Genomic DNA, 16,081 nt, shown 5'->3' on the forward strand with positions numbered 1-16,081 from the left:
AATACCACTGAGTAAAGGAATATATATGAAAATTACTACTTATTTATGTAAAATTGCACCATCTGCTAGTGGACACAAGCAGACAAATCACTAATCAAACTGTTTAAAATGTATGGTCAAGGACAATTCAACCACTAATTTGTAAGACTACTTACAAGTAACCACAACTTGGATACTTGGACATTGATGTTATGAATACTATAACATGATGGAACATGTTTAGTAATGTATTGTACAGAATATACAAATGACAAAAAGGAAGATATGCCCTTTTATATCATACAAGTCCACTCAAGTCTGCATGGCACATTCATTCAGCTAAGTCCATTCAATTACTTGTTTTACATTCCCACTCAGCTTTAATCTATTTTAAGAATCTTTTTATCTGCATACTTTTACTTTTAATGGACACATACAATATTATAGACTTAACAGCTAACCCCGCAACACTGCATATGTTTATCTCTCTGTTATATAAAAAAATCTTGGGACGAGACTTTTTAGCCTGGGACAAGACAAGACTTTTTCAGAGTGATACTTTCATGTTCCGTGAGAAGAAACTTTGTGCCAAGAGATTTAACCACGCCCAGGGCCGAAAAAAAGAGACAAAGAGTAGATGACAAAGTAGAATGTCTTAAAGAGTTTAAAAACATTGGCGCAATACACATGCAGAGCAGGTTAAAGATAATGAAAGTACTAAAATTCGAAAGTCTCAAATAAATGATAGTATTGATCGCATTAGTGCAAACAAATGGAAATTATTACTCGGTGAAATAACAGAAAAGCAAAAAAAGATTGAATATATGGACATTCGTGATATGACAGAAGTATGTAGATATGGTTCGGATTTAAACCTTAAGTCGGAAATTTGTAGATCGTCTTATTCTTGTTGCCATCAGGGAAAAGTAGTGTTCCTTGCCAATGAAGAGGCGTATCCGCGAGAATAAAAAAATTTGTTGTTTGGTGAAAGTGAAAGTGAAATCCACATACGTGAGCAGCAGAGACACGAAGTGGCTGGCTTGCAACAGAGGCCATGGGTTGGCGAACAAAGCCGAACAAAGCAAAGCCCCCTAGTTTATTGTAATAAATAAACATAAAATACAAAAATTACAGTGACATTTTTAGCCATTACATTGTATAATATTATCGTCATGAATTTTTCAAAAAAAGGAACAGATAAAAAAAATCAAACTAAAAATTATCCTTGTCACATTCTGTTACATGCAAATCTTTACGCTCAATTATTCTTATGAATAATTGTTGAAATTAAAATAATGGATAATGTTTAAAAATTAAATAATGAATGTGTTGAAATAAAAAAGTATATACATTTTCTATGGTTTGTATCCATTGGAAGTACAGAATTACTATAAATGATATTTCTAACTACCTTTTGTAATATGTTTAGTTTAAGAATTTTGTTCATCAGCAGCTCAACATTTTTGAGGGTTTGGAGTATGTGCTCTCTACCCTGCAGTTGGCTATTGTATTTGTTGTTCTATATACATTTTACTGGAACACAGAATCCTTTGTTGTGTTTTTCATTCAACAGAATTTAGAACTTTCTATAAGCAAATCTTAAAACATATCATTATCTCAAGAAAGAAAGGTTAATATCATCGAAGTATCCTTTAAGACGTACAACACCATAAAGTGCTTAATCGTTTTGCTCAAGTTATTTCCATCCATCCATCAATTCATCCATCTTCTTAAACCACTTGTCCATAGAAGGATTGTGCGGCAGCTGAAGCCTATCCTAGCAAATCACTGGGTGCAAGGTAAGAACAATCGATGAACAGGGCACCAACTCATTCTAGGGTTAGGCCCACACACGCACTGGCCAATTCACCTAACTTGCATGTCTTTGAACTGTGTGAGGAAACCAGAGAAACGGAAAGGAATTCCACACGGAGACAGGGAGAACATACAAACTCTGCTTATTTCTCTAATGTAATTTGTGATTATTTTTATTCAAGAGAAAAGCTGCCACAATTAAAGTTTTTTTGTAAAGTTTTGCACCAACATCTGATTTAATAAATACAATGAAACACTGCAAATAATTCAGTAATGCTAATATGGCAGTAAACTACTGTACAAATCAGTATGTTTCAAGCAGTAACAGTGATATGTACTTGTATATCATTTGTATGTGAAAACACCACAACTGATGACTGACAATGCTTTATCATTTCCAATAAAATGATACAAATACAGTGCATTTCCTGACTGTTACATGAGGATACTAGTAATTTATTAATAGTAATTTGCTTATACTCGATTGTTGTTATCTATTAGCCCTAATGTTAACAGAATTATCCATTTCATCATTAAAAATCAAATCACCAGGAGTATAAACGGTGTGTACGCACAAAAATGTTGTGTACATCCGTTTCTATGCTCACATCGTGATGTATAAAAACTAAACTTGCCGCAAAGCCACGCACATCCTCACACCAGCTCAAACCATAGCGTACACAAATTCTCAGCTCAGTTTTGCAAACTGGCGGCAACTAGAGTGAAAGCAGTGCTACTGTTCCTGTATGGTTTCCCTTTATTTTTTAGATTCATATCCCTTTATCAAATTAACAGACATTAACTGTATATCGGTTTTTGTTCAGAAATAGTTTCATCCCAAGAGTTCTAAACACACTCAATCAGTCCATCAAGTGCTCCCGGTAGAACTGCTTGTACTTTAAGTACAATTATCTCACTGTAAACTTGCATTACAGTTGTAATATTGCATAACCTGAGCCATTTATGCTTTCATATAAATATATATTTTTTTATTGATTATTATATTATTATTATTATTGTTTTTGATCTTTTGTTGTTGTTATTTACCATTTTATAGGAAAATAAGTTTATGGAGGATTTGCATATTTAATCTCATTATACCATACAATAACAATAAAGGAATTCAATTTAATGCAATAGAAGAGAACACGCATTTACAGTTGACGATTTACAGTATATTTCAAGGCGCTGTCTTCTTGGAGCTCTTGTTATCATTTTTCAGACGAAATGCAGTAAAGTATATATATTACATTATACAGATATTTTTTAACTTCATTTAAATAATGTATACTGTTATTAAATGTTGGGACACTGTACACAGCGGCAGTGACGAACTGGCGCCCCGCTCAGGGATCTTCTGCCTCACGTTGTATACTTGCCGGGACTGGAGCAACCGTGGATGAATACATGGATGGAATAATTAAATATTTAGTATGACTAAATTTCAATGTTCCTTAAAAGTTTTCAAGAATCGCGTTCTAAGCTTTCAGATGGCTTGGAGAAAGAAATGAAAGGACAGGAATTTGGGGTTAGTAAGTGCGCATGACGTAACAAGCATCTTGCAGGAGACAGGAACAATCTCTGGACAGGGCGCCAGCTCGTCACTACCATTGCACCACTGTGGCCCCATGTTTAATACATGCTTTAATTCATTTCATCATCAAAGTGATATCAAATATACATCTTGATATTTAAACTGTTCAGAGAGCTGTAATATCATGAATGTAATGTATTCTGTGTCCTGTCGGCATAAGAGAAAGACATACAATATGAAGCATTTACTTTAGTTACAATGGGATTTGAGAAACTAGTAAATTAAAAGATTTTAAGATTAAGTTTATGAAGTTCTACTTTAATGACAAAATAAACTACAGTACATGATTAAAATAGATTTTTCCTGGCCTCCTTGGGATTTGCCAATATTCTTCTCTTTTCAATGTGCTTTTGCCATTGTCTTTTCATAGAACGCTGAACATACAGTCATATGAAAAAGTTTGGGAACCCCTCTTAATTCTTTGGATTTTGTTTATCATAGGCTGAACTTTCAAAGTAGCAACTTCCTTTTAATATATGGCATGCCTTATGGAAATAGTAGTATTTCAGCAGTGACATTAAGTTTATTGGATTAACAGAAAATATGCAATATGCATCATAACAAAATTAGACAGGTGCATAAATTTGGGTACCCCAACAGAGATATTACATTAATACTTAGTTGAGCCTCCTTTTGCAAATATAACAGTCTCTAGATGCCTCCTATAGTCTTTGATGAGTGTCTGGATTCTGGATGGAAGTATTTTTGACCATTCTTCCATACAAAATCTCTCCAGTTCAGTTAAATTTGATGGCTGCCGAGCATGGACAGCTTGCTTCAAATCATCCTATAGATTTTCGATGATATTCAAGTCAGGGGACTGTGAAAGCCATTCCAGAACATTGTACTTCTCCCTCTGCATGAATGCCTTTGTAGATTTCGAACTGTGTTTTGGGTCATTGTCTTGTTGGAATATCCAACCCCTTTGTAACTTTAACTTTGTGACTGATGCTTGAACATTATCCTGAAGAGTTTTTTGATATTGGGTTGAATTCATCTGACCCTTGACTTTAACAAGGGCTTCTAGTCCCTGAACTATCCACACAGCCCCACAGTATGATGGAACCTCCACCAAATTTGACAGTAGGTAGCAAGTGTTTTTCTTGAAATGCGGTGTTCTTCTTCCGCCATGCAAAGTGCTTTTTGTTATGACCAAATAACAAAATTTTTGTCTCATAAGTTCAAAGCACTTTGTTCCAAAATGAATCTGGCTTGTCTAAATGAGCATTTGCATACAACAAGCAACTCTGTTTGTGGTGTGAGTGCAGAAAGGGCTTCTTTCTCATCACCCTGCCATACAGATGTACTTTGTGCAAATTGTGCTAAATTGTACAACAATGTACAGATACACCATTTGCAGCAAGATGTTCTTGCAGGTCTTTGGGGGTGATTTGTGAGTTGTCTGTAACCATTCTCACAATCCTGCGCATATGCCGCTCCTGTATTTTTTTGGCCTGTTAGACCTGGGTTTAAAAGCAACTGTGCCTGTCGCCTTCCCTGATTACATTCCTTACAGTTGAAACTGACAGTTTAAACCTCTGAGACAGCTTTTTGTAGCCTTCCCCTAAACCAGGATACTCAACAATCTTTGTTTTCAGATCTTTTGAGAGTTGCTTTGAGGATCACATGCTGTCACTCTTCAGAGAAGAGTCAAAGGGAAGCACAACTTGCAACTGACCACCTTAAATACCTTTTCTCATGATTGGACACACCTGTCTATGAAGTTCAAGGCTTAACGAGCTAATCCAACCAATTTGGTGTTGCAAGTAATCAGTATTGAGCAGTTACATGCATTCAAATCAGCAAAATTACAAGGGGACCCAAATTTTTGCACAGCCAGTTTTTCACATTTGATTTAATTTCATACAATTAAATACTGCTTCACTAAAAATCTTTGTTCAGAAAACACCCCAGTACTCACATGTTCCTAGGAAATGAAAGACATACCACTGTTATCTTTTTTGTTGAAAGTAAATTATTATGCAGGCTGTGAGGGGTTCCCAAACTTTTTCCTGTGACTGTAAGGGAAAATTTATACTGATTTTCATATTCAAAGAGGCGTAATTCTGGGTGGAGTCTGGGAGAGGTGGCAGGCATGTGCACAAGCGTTACATTTCACACCGAGCGGGATTTATGTAGCGGAACAGGCTGTGGAGTCTGAGTCGGAGACAATTTTGGGTACCTGGAGTCGGAGTCGGCAAAAAGTTAACCGACTACGACTCCTACTAAATTTAAATGGGAATTAAAAAAGTAAGTTGAAATGTCCCAATTCACAAACAGTCATAATGAACTACTTCTCTGCTGTAAGAATAAAGCCCAATGCATGCAGTGCATAATGTTACCACAAAACGAACATGTCAAGTAACCATGAAGCATGCTTTTCACTGACTGTATGCATCACTATATGGGATGTAATGCACAGGTAAGGTGCGGCACCGCTTTCCATTGTGTTGTGTTCCACTGTTACAGGGAACTGTGTCAGAGGAATATGGAGGCTGCCATATTTATTTCCTTTCCTTTAACTATAACTGTATTCCAAGTTTAATATAGGTTTTCCAGATATTGCTTTTAGTTCATATAGTTAAGCTTTTTTTTTGTTTTAAACGTTAAAACTACCAAAGAATGTGGTTTGTATTTTTGAACCAATACATTTCCTGTTCCTGATTTTTATGCCTGCTATTACTATCCAGACACTTGTTTAAAAAAATAAAATAAACAAAACCTTGTTTTCATTGTGTTTGTCTTTAATCTGGCATTATAGTAGAGTGTTGGCTTCCTAGCCAGTAATTCTGTGGTGAAATGACATGTATGTCGCCTTCCTTTCCTTCAATGGATGTAGAAAATACATTAGCATAGTATATACATACAGAGGAGTCGGAGTCGGGGAGTCAGAAGATTTAGAAACTGAGGAGTCGGAGCATTTATCTACCGACTCCACAGCCCTGAGCGGAAGTGCGTGGAAGTTGGCTTACGCACCGTTTTCTGTATCTGAATTTTTTTAAGCATACACACATTTCGACTTTTGTCTGTACGCCATGTTTTAGTGTGATTTCTACACACAGCATTATGCATGAGGCCCCTGGATATCTGAAGAAACATAGGAAGAAAAAACATTTGCAGAACAAATTTCAGAGAAAAGGTACAATTAGAAGGAATATATGTAATGGAGATGATCCTTTAAATAACTGCCAAATATCCAATGTTCCTAAAGAATTTTTAGAATCAGTGTAAAAATCATTAAAAATAGTAAATCATCCCCTGCCAAAATACTATTACCTAATTTTACCAAGGAACAATAAACATTCCTTTCTGTTATATATTAAAAACTAAAAGACTACACTTTTAAAATGATTTGTCTGCAAATTATATGAATTCTGACATCTCTCTTAAAAATTTCTAATGGTTTACTGTAGATCAAAGAAAACTTTGAGATTTTGTGTGAGAAATAAAGCAGAGGATAACTCCTCCTTTTTGGGGTTATTTAGGATAGATTAGGATGACTAGCACCTGTATGATGTGTGCTGTATGATGGACTGATGTTCAGTCCGAGGTTTGCTCCTGCTTTGTGTCCAATGATTTCTGCATAGTCTGTTATTGCAAGAAATTCTACATTGGATTATGTAGGTTTCAAAAGTGACTACATGAATAATCATAGATGTAGTTTCTACAGAATACATTTCTGAAGAATTATATTAAAAATTACATTGCAAGCGCAGGCAACCTCATCAAAAATCTGCTACCATGATACTCTCAACATTGCCTAGACTATCCTCCTATACTAAATGGTAGTATAAAGGCACTGGTATTAAAAAAAATGTCTAGAATTTTGAGACTCCATAATGAAAAGTGGTACTGCTACATTAGAGTGTACCAAATATCAAATACCAAATACAGGGTGTGACTAAAAAAAGAGGTGCTCGTATTAATATTTACACTAGAACATGCATCGTCTCAAGAATGAAATTTGGACCTATGAAAAAAAATGTATTACTTGGGTAGGCATACTTGAAATATTACTGTCTACATTTAATTAAATTACTGTTGCATGATTTGCACAATATTAACTTTCATGCTTTCTAAAATTCTAAAAGCTAATAATCTTTATACCACTTATCCCACTACTTTTGCAGTATATCTATTAAAAATGAATAAAACACATATACTGTGCATGTGTTTGTGTATATATTTATACATACATACACACACACACACAAATTGTAACATACTGTTTGTAGAACTTACAATTATCAGAAAAATAAGTTCAATGTTAACATTTGACAAAACAATGTCAATAATATGTATTGCTGAAGGGAAAATTCAGCAGTTACTAAACACAACTAGATTTTCGGTGATGTTAAAAATATCCTGAATCACCTAAAACAAAATACTGTTACATGCATTTCTCTGGGTAAAAAAGGAAAGAGCATGTACAGTACAACATCTTTTAACCTTTAGAAACTTGATTATTAGTTTACTGTATCAGTTATACCACTAAAAAAACCAAAACATTCCCTTTACTAAGTTATTTTATTCAAACTTAAGATAAACTCCTATACCTGCAAGAATCTTGTCACATCTGCTATTACATTCCTAAAGACGTAATCTTCTTTCTGACAGTCAAACCATCCAAGTTTGGTAATTCTGGCGTATAACTGGATGAGAGCTTGCGTTACAAATGAAGCCAACTTCGGTCTGGTTGCAAGATAGTTAAGAACATAGTTACCTGTGAGTGGAATGGAAAATAATGTTACAAAATAAAGTAGTTGACACATAAAAAGGAAAAATATAAAATGAAGTGATGGGCCTCTAGGGCCTCCATCTATGATCATCTCTGAAGTCCCCCCGATTCTCTCATTTCTTTTCTGTCTACAATCAAATGTCTCACAATGATTTTATTCTGGCAACTAATTACAAACTAAAAATAATAATTAAATAATTAATAACAATAACTGGTAAGGAGCGCTACAATCTTGGGTGCATTTACTCAAATCACCAGGACATCGTCTTGCAACCTGTTAGAAGATATCATTTTTGTTCCTTTTCTGGGTTAACTTGGGTTAATTTTAGATATGAAATGAAAAATGATGATAAATTTTTAAAAAATCTTTAAAATCATTCTTTTTACCGTTTAAAAAGTAACAATGCACAATTTTAATAAACTATTACCTTGTGACCATATATATTCTATATACTCTACATTGCTTTTATAACTTATAGTATCTAAAAAGTATTTCACTCTAATGTGCATACCCATTCATGGTCTTTTTTATGTTTCACTCGAGAAACTGCACAAAACATAATATGACTGACCTTTATTTTTCCAACAGCAAAATGTTGTTCCCTTTATGAAATTAAACACTTAAGTTTTGATAATGCTATGAAAATAAATTTTACAAATTTCAAGCATTAACCAAAACTGAACAAACCTTTAACCTACAAGCTGCCGCAAGAGGGAAAAAACAAGAAAAACTAATAAACTATAAACTTATCTACAAAAAAAGATATAATTCCAATTAAAGGAAATTATTACAGAGTTGAGTAAATGTAAACGGAAAAAAATCCAATAAATCATTTACTTAAGCATCAAATTTTCTGTATATAGATTATATAGTTACAAAAGCATAAAACTAATTACCTACTTATATTTAAGAAAAAACAAGCGACTTCTCTGTTTTAACAAGTAGAAGGAGACATTGCTTATCAACATAACTACAGATTAACAAATTAACATTACCATGATAAATAATTTACAAAATAAAAAGAGAAAAACACCCTGTAACATATGCTAATGAGTCTTAATAAAATCAAAAAAATCAAACTGCCAAAGTGAAAAAATAATTAAAAGTAATAAAAAAAACACTTTAATTTGATTTCTTATAAATCAAATTAGTTATTTATTCTTTAAAATTCTAAATGATTATTTTCCATAGCACCATATAGAAAATATGCTGTCAAGGAAAAGATTTAGAATAAGCCAAAAACAAGAGTTTGTATAAAATGAGCGATAGTACTAATTGGTTGATGAAAGTGGTTTTCTCCCAGTAGAATATAATTTGTGCATTTTGTCCCAGACAGCATTCTAACTACATACAGTATTTAAACCACCACAACAGACTTGTTTAAATCTGGAAAAGCGCAGGTTCTACTCAGAGACCCTCCCAAGCTCTCCAACTCTCAAAGACCGTGAGTCTATCAATCCTCTACAGCTAGCCAGATGTTGTGACTTATGATGAATAAAACTATTCACAGAAAACTGAATTCACAGTGAAACTCAGCGTTTCACTTCCAGATAAATTTCTGCTATTAACAATTGAAAAAAGGCATTCAGTTCAGTCTGGAAGCTTTTTCATGCATTAATTCAGCATGTGTCTGTTTGTCATTTAGTATTCAAATAAAGATCTCATGGGGAGATCAGTGAACTCATTTCCAGTTACGTGAAGACATTTATATTTTTTTGAGCCAACAGCCACGTGTTGTGGTTGTTCTGGTAGTATGCACTAAAATGCCTACTTTGCAAATTATGCTGATAATCTTGGTGATTGAAAAGAAATTTGCAGCTCCAGGGTTCAAAAATTGTGCATATCTTCAGGCTCATCTATAGGAATCAAGAAAACAGCAAAAGTCAGTTGCAAGGTAACATATTTTGGGAAAGTGGCTTTCTGTGTACTTAGTTTTCTGGTGGAGAAAACAGTGATGTGTAAAACAGTGTGTTTTGTCTTATTTTTACAAAATGCACTGTACTCCTCTACAATGATGTGAATTAGAGGCACAGATAAAACTGATTTTACTGGTGTGCTATGGTTATATGCATTATGAAGCCGCAGAAAAAGTGAACAAGGCTTTAGGGAGCAAAATCCCTTCTTCTCAGCCCAAAAAAACTTTAAAACTACCAAAAAACTCTCTTTAGTGAATTTCCTGATTCAAAGATGCAAAATTGTCTGTAAAATGAATTTCAGTACCAATTTCACAAAATAGCGTATAAAATTAAATTACCTGTTTCGCTTATCAGCAAATGACCTCAACAGAGTGTGGATAAGATTGTAGACTGACTGGTAAATCAACAGCTTTGTCTGTGGGCTTTAGCTTCTGTTTCACCAGCACTGTCTAGTAAAACATTCATAAAACTACTACTGCTACACCAATTAATTGATCTCATGAGAACGTCCACATTTATTCAGTCTGCAACGCCTAGCTGAAATCTATAAATCGGCGCCCTCTTCTGGTACTAAGCTGCACATCCCTTTCTTCTGTTTTTTAGACTACTATAATTAGATTAAATGATAAATTTTGAAAAAAAATAGCTGAAATTAATAGTGTTGAATTTATATTCAAAGTAAAAATGTAAAAGTGAAAAACAAAAAGAAAATTAGTCATTTATATTATATATACACAGTGCATTCATAAAGTATTCAGGCCCCTTTGCTTTTATTTATTATTAAATTACAGCTTTAAGCTAAATCATTTAAAAAACTGAAATACAACACTGTCACAAATATTCCGACTCTTTATTCATTATTAAGATGTAGGGATGTCACAAGAAGTGATACCTCGGTACCAAGTCGATACCAATATTTAGAAAATGTAATGGTACTTGCTTTTGTACAGTACTTTTAATACCGAGTAAAAATCAATAATGCACTCGTGCGGGACTGCAAGCAAATGAGTTACTCCGGAATGCATATGAAATAAAAATGCAGCACCGCATCAACACATATTGAAATAAAAAACAGCACAGGCCAAGCATGGAAATGGTTTGTGCTTGAGTTAGGATAATTTTAGTGCACAACTGCACGAATCTTGCTTATTATTGCCAAAAAAAACCACAATTCACTATTTGCACTTTTTCCCCATTATAGTGTTAGTTCAGAAACAGGTTCATGTATGATTTGAGACTTTAGGTGACCTTATCAAATGTCACAAAGTTGTATGAAAAAAAGCGAAATGATGGCAAGATGTAAAAGGGACAGAGACATCAAATTAATTTTTCCGCTTGCATCAAGGTAACTGGTACAAGCATCCAATCATTTTCTAATAGTTTATACAGTTCAAGATTGTGGGGGAAACCTCACATGTACCCACTGCTAGGTACATAGGACTTTTGAGAAAAACTGCATATTGGCAGTAGTAACAACAGTTGTAGTAAGTAATATTTGAGGTAAGATTCAAACTAAGTGGCTATTTGGCTTGCCTATTTGGCTGACAGTGAAATGAACAGCTCTATTTGTTAATAGTTATACCAAAATAAAATTAATTTAGTACTTAATAGCAGAAAACACTGTGATTATGCCAGTTAGCAGGTAGGGAAAAGGCATATCTCATTTCTAAATATAAATATGCAAATATTAACTTGTGCCATTGGTTTCTTTATTACAGCCAAACAAATGTTCATTAGTATAACCCCTAAATGTAACAAACATAATGAAAGCACATATGTTATAAATTTGAAAGGATTGTGGTGAATGTAATGCATTCTACCAGTTATATGGCAGATCTAGTTAATAATCTAGTCCTGGACTAGTATACAGGCTAAACAATAAAAAAGTCTTATCAGTCATATAAGAAACTTAGAAAACACCATAATAAAGAAGAGTTGATTAATGTAAAGCTATAATGTAAAACAATAAAGTTTGATTTTATGCAGGAAATTAAAATGTGGAAAAATGAAAAAAAATGAGGGCCAGATTTTAAAAATTAAAGCACCAGGATTTAGTGACATTTGAAAACTGAATCAATTTGACGGATCTGTTAAATATTAGCCTTCAGTAAGTTTTTAACCAGCTAATGAGGCAAACATAAATCTTACAAGAGAATAAATCTATAGTATAATAGCAAATGTTCTAACCTTAACAGAAGGATTCTCTGGCAAACAAGATTTTAAAAGCATGTTGTTATAAAACAGTATTAAAGAGTTTGTTGAAACTAAATATCCTGAATTATATTGAAATTCACCAGTTCGACAGTACAGATAAAACAATGTTTAAATATTTATTTTAAGTGTCAACTTAGCTGTTCAGCTACTTAAGATAAAATATCAGAGAAAAAATTTGTAATGAACATATGGTAAGATAGATTAGGTAGCCCCTGATGATTTCATCCCTTATAAACACTATGCTGAAACAACCACACACACACACACCAAAATTATACACTTTTGTTATTACACTAAGGGATTCCCCATGTCCATTACACATTAAAATTCAAGTCACTACATTGCTTTTTGATATTTATGAATGTCAATACAAGATTACTTACATAGTTGGGTTAACTACTTGAAAGATATACCAATATTATAAAGCTGTTGTTACTACACACTGGGGCTGGGAATCAATTAAAAAAATGAACTAATTAATTGCATGATTTGATGAAATTAATTGTGATTAATCGAAGCTAATATAAAAACATGCAATCATAAAATAAACATAAATATACACTGAATCACAAAATGAGTGTAGAATTAACACAAATGAATTTTAAAAAAATTAATGGCAAAGTTTAAATAATGACCTGAAACCTGAATTTGAATGCTTTCCCAAAAGGCAAGTTGAAAAGAAGACAATAAAAAAAAAAAATGAGGCCAATATATTAATTCTCAAACAGAAATGGCATATGAGACATGGGTTGGAAGATGACTGACTGACTGGCATTTCAAATTATAATTAAACGATCAAAACAACTGTAGACTTTAAATGTACTGCAAAAGACTGACCTAATTGAAATAAGCATCTCTTAAATGGGCATACATTAAAACTTGTGTTAAAACTCTGAAAATGCCATCCTCAATTGTTCATCACCATCAATGCTTTAAAATTATACTCCAAAAAAGTGTTGGAGAGCTACCCTGGTATTACATATATGACTGCCTGTATGAGCAGGCAAAGTGCTTAGTAAGTGCTGTTTCTGCAAACACCAACTTTTTTCATTGCGCAAGTATATAGATTTAATGCGTTTGTGGTTGGTATAATCGTGGCATACCTTGGAATTTTGTGGGTAAAAAAAGTGTGCCACCACAGAAAAACAGTTGTAAAACACTGTCCTCTGTTCATCTTTGCTCCTGGAGTGCAAATAAATTCTCTGTAGCTTAAAAACTGAAACTGTGCACTATTTGGGTGGTTATGTTGCATTCTTTGCATAAATTAGCAAAGATACTGCAAACTGGAATAATGGGTAGAGATAATCATTACACTTCTATTTCATAGAATTTTGTTTTTATGTCACGGCAGAAAGAACTACAAGCTACCTGGCAGACTGGCAAGTTAAATAGAGAGGTACTAGAGGCTTATTTTGGTTTTAGTGCCACTCAAACCGTATTTTGCATGTATGTGGTATGACACTGATTCAATCTTCTTACAGAAACATGACATTAAAAAAAAGCATACAAATATTTACCTTTGTTACTTTTCTTTAGTATTGCTCCAGGACCACCATAAACCCCAGTTAATCCCACTCCCCTACACTGATATGTACGTATAAATCAAGGAAATAAATAGCAGTACCACATAATGACATGTGGCAAGGTGTTGTAAAATGTGCAATTTGAAACTTGAATAAAATTTTATTTCTCAAAAATTTTAAAAGTAGTATATACAGTAAATACGGTATTGAATGTGTACGTAATTCTTTAGGTTCACACTTAACTTTTTCCTATTATTTTTTCTTAATGTGAGAAAAAAAAAAATCACATAAAAATGTCACCCTCACCAAAGCACTGCCTGAAGCGATCACCTTGTTGCCAGCCCTGGATGCAACAGTATTTTCAGAAAAATTAACGTGTTAACTTTCCCAGGCCAAATATTAACATTTATATATTTTATATTTAACTACAGAAAAAGGCAAAACATTGCTCACTTGAATAATGGAGGTACCTTTAATAAAAAAACATTGAATGAGATTTCTGATTTTGCTGTGACATCAAATAGGTTGAGTATTGTGAAGTTTCACTGGTATTAGTAAACAAATACAAAAATTCAGGTATTGTGACATGCCGGCTTAATTGAAACATATTTACCCGCAAGTACAGCCTACAGTCTTCATGGATATGACATGATAAGCTTCACATACTTGGAAGTTCCTCTCATCTTCTCACTTGTTCTCTGGAACTCAGCTAAAATGACCATCAGGTTCTTGGTCACCTCTCTTACCAAGTTCCTTCTGCCCCAATTGCTCAGTTTGGTGGGATGGCAAGATCTAGAAACAGCAGCGTTCATTCCAATCTTTCTCAATTTATGAATTATGGTGGCCACTGTGCTCCTGGAAACCTTCCAATGCTTACATTTTTTGTAAGCTTACCCAGAACTGTGGTCTAAACACAATCCTGTTTGTAATTTCTGTGGCAATTCCTTCAACCTCATGGCTTGGATTTTGTTCTGATCAGCTATGGGACCTTATAAAGAGAGATGTGTCTTTCCCAAAAATGTCCAGTTGATTGAATTGACTACAGTTGGACTCCAAAGAAAATGAAGAAACACCTCAATGATGATCAAATGAATGGTTTGCACCTGAGCCAAATTTCAAGTGTCATATGATTGGAAAGGGTTTGAACACTTGTATACTTGGAACAATGTGATATTTATCACTAAATGTGTAAAACGATCTTATATTTTATTTTACCTTGTCATTTTGGAATACAGAGAAAAAATTAATTGAAATGATTTTCGCTTGAGGATGCAACATAAAATGTGAAAAAAAAGTGAAAAGGCCTGACGATCTTTCTGAAAGCACTGTGTGTATACTTTTTATTTTAACCATAAATTGGTTTGGTGGAATTGTGTCTGGTGTTAAGAACCGGTGACACCCCTTTGTGGTCACTATATACACAGGTACGGTCACAATTTGGCATCAACTGCATGAATCTATGCACCTAACCTGCATTGTGTCAACGGTTCAGGCTGGTGGTGGTGGTGGTGTAATGGTATGCAAAATGTTTTCTTGAAACACTTTGGGCCAATTAATACCAATCAATGAATGGCATGGCGTATTTGAATATTGTTGCTGACCATGTACATCTTTTCATGGCCACAATTTACCCATCTTCTAATGGCTACTTCCAGCATGATAATACATCTTGTCACAAAATAAATATCTCAAACTGGTTTCAAAAATATGACAATGTACTTCAGTGGCCTTCCCAGTAAACGGCTTTGGATCCAGTAGAACACCTTTGGGTGCTGGAGAACTACAGTATGAATATGCACCTGACAAACCTGCAGAAATTGTATGATGCAATTTAAGGGTGAGTGGTATGGCAAAAATTTATTATTGTGATTTAATTAAACATTGTCATAGTTACAGTATATATCACAGTGTAATCTATGTTCATATAATTTTAGATGGAATCCAGTTTAGGCGAGTCTGTTTGCCCAATTTTACAGGTTAACTGTGGGTAGTTCTACTGTGATTTTTTTTTTTTTTTACAAGGACCATTTTCATCAACTAACGTAATATTTTGTTAAGCCAAATAAAATAACATTTCATTCATATATTTCCCCTCTCTCATGCTCAATACGTTTCAGAGAATTTCAGAATGAACAACAGGGAAAAACCACATGCAAATTAATATCAACATAAAACACTAAATAGAGATAAATACAGGAAACGCAACACTTTGAATTAGAACAACATGCAGTAAACCACAATAAAATACAAACATACAAATACAAAAAGAAAATCCTGAACAAGTAACAGAATTTGTAATAC

At 33.7% G+C, this 16,081-nt stretch overlaps 1 protein-coding gene across 2 annotated transcripts in view; it reads right to left on the minus strand.

Moving 5' to 3' along the window:
* Positions 1 to 16,081, minus strand: part of xpo7 (exportin 7) — a 289,702-nt gene that overhangs the window by 167,173 nt on the left and 106,448 nt on the right. For both annotated transcript variants that reach the window (XM_039769573.1, XM_039769572.1), the window contains exon 4: positions 7,945 to 8,111. In XM_039769573.1, coding sequence (XP_039625507.1) covers positions 7,945 to 8,111 — 167 coding nt within the window. The remainder of the gene's footprint in view (positions 1 to 7,944; positions 8,112 to 16,081) is intronic.

The sequence above is a fragment of the Polypterus senegalus genome, chromosome 11 (genome assembly GCF_016835505.1).
Source record: "Polypterus senegalus isolate Bchr_013 chromosome 11, ASM1683550v1, whole genome shotgun sequence".
NCBI classification, from domain to species: domain Eukaryota; kingdom Metazoa; phylum Chordata; class Cladistia; order Polypteriformes; family Polypteridae; genus Polypterus; species Polypterus senegalus.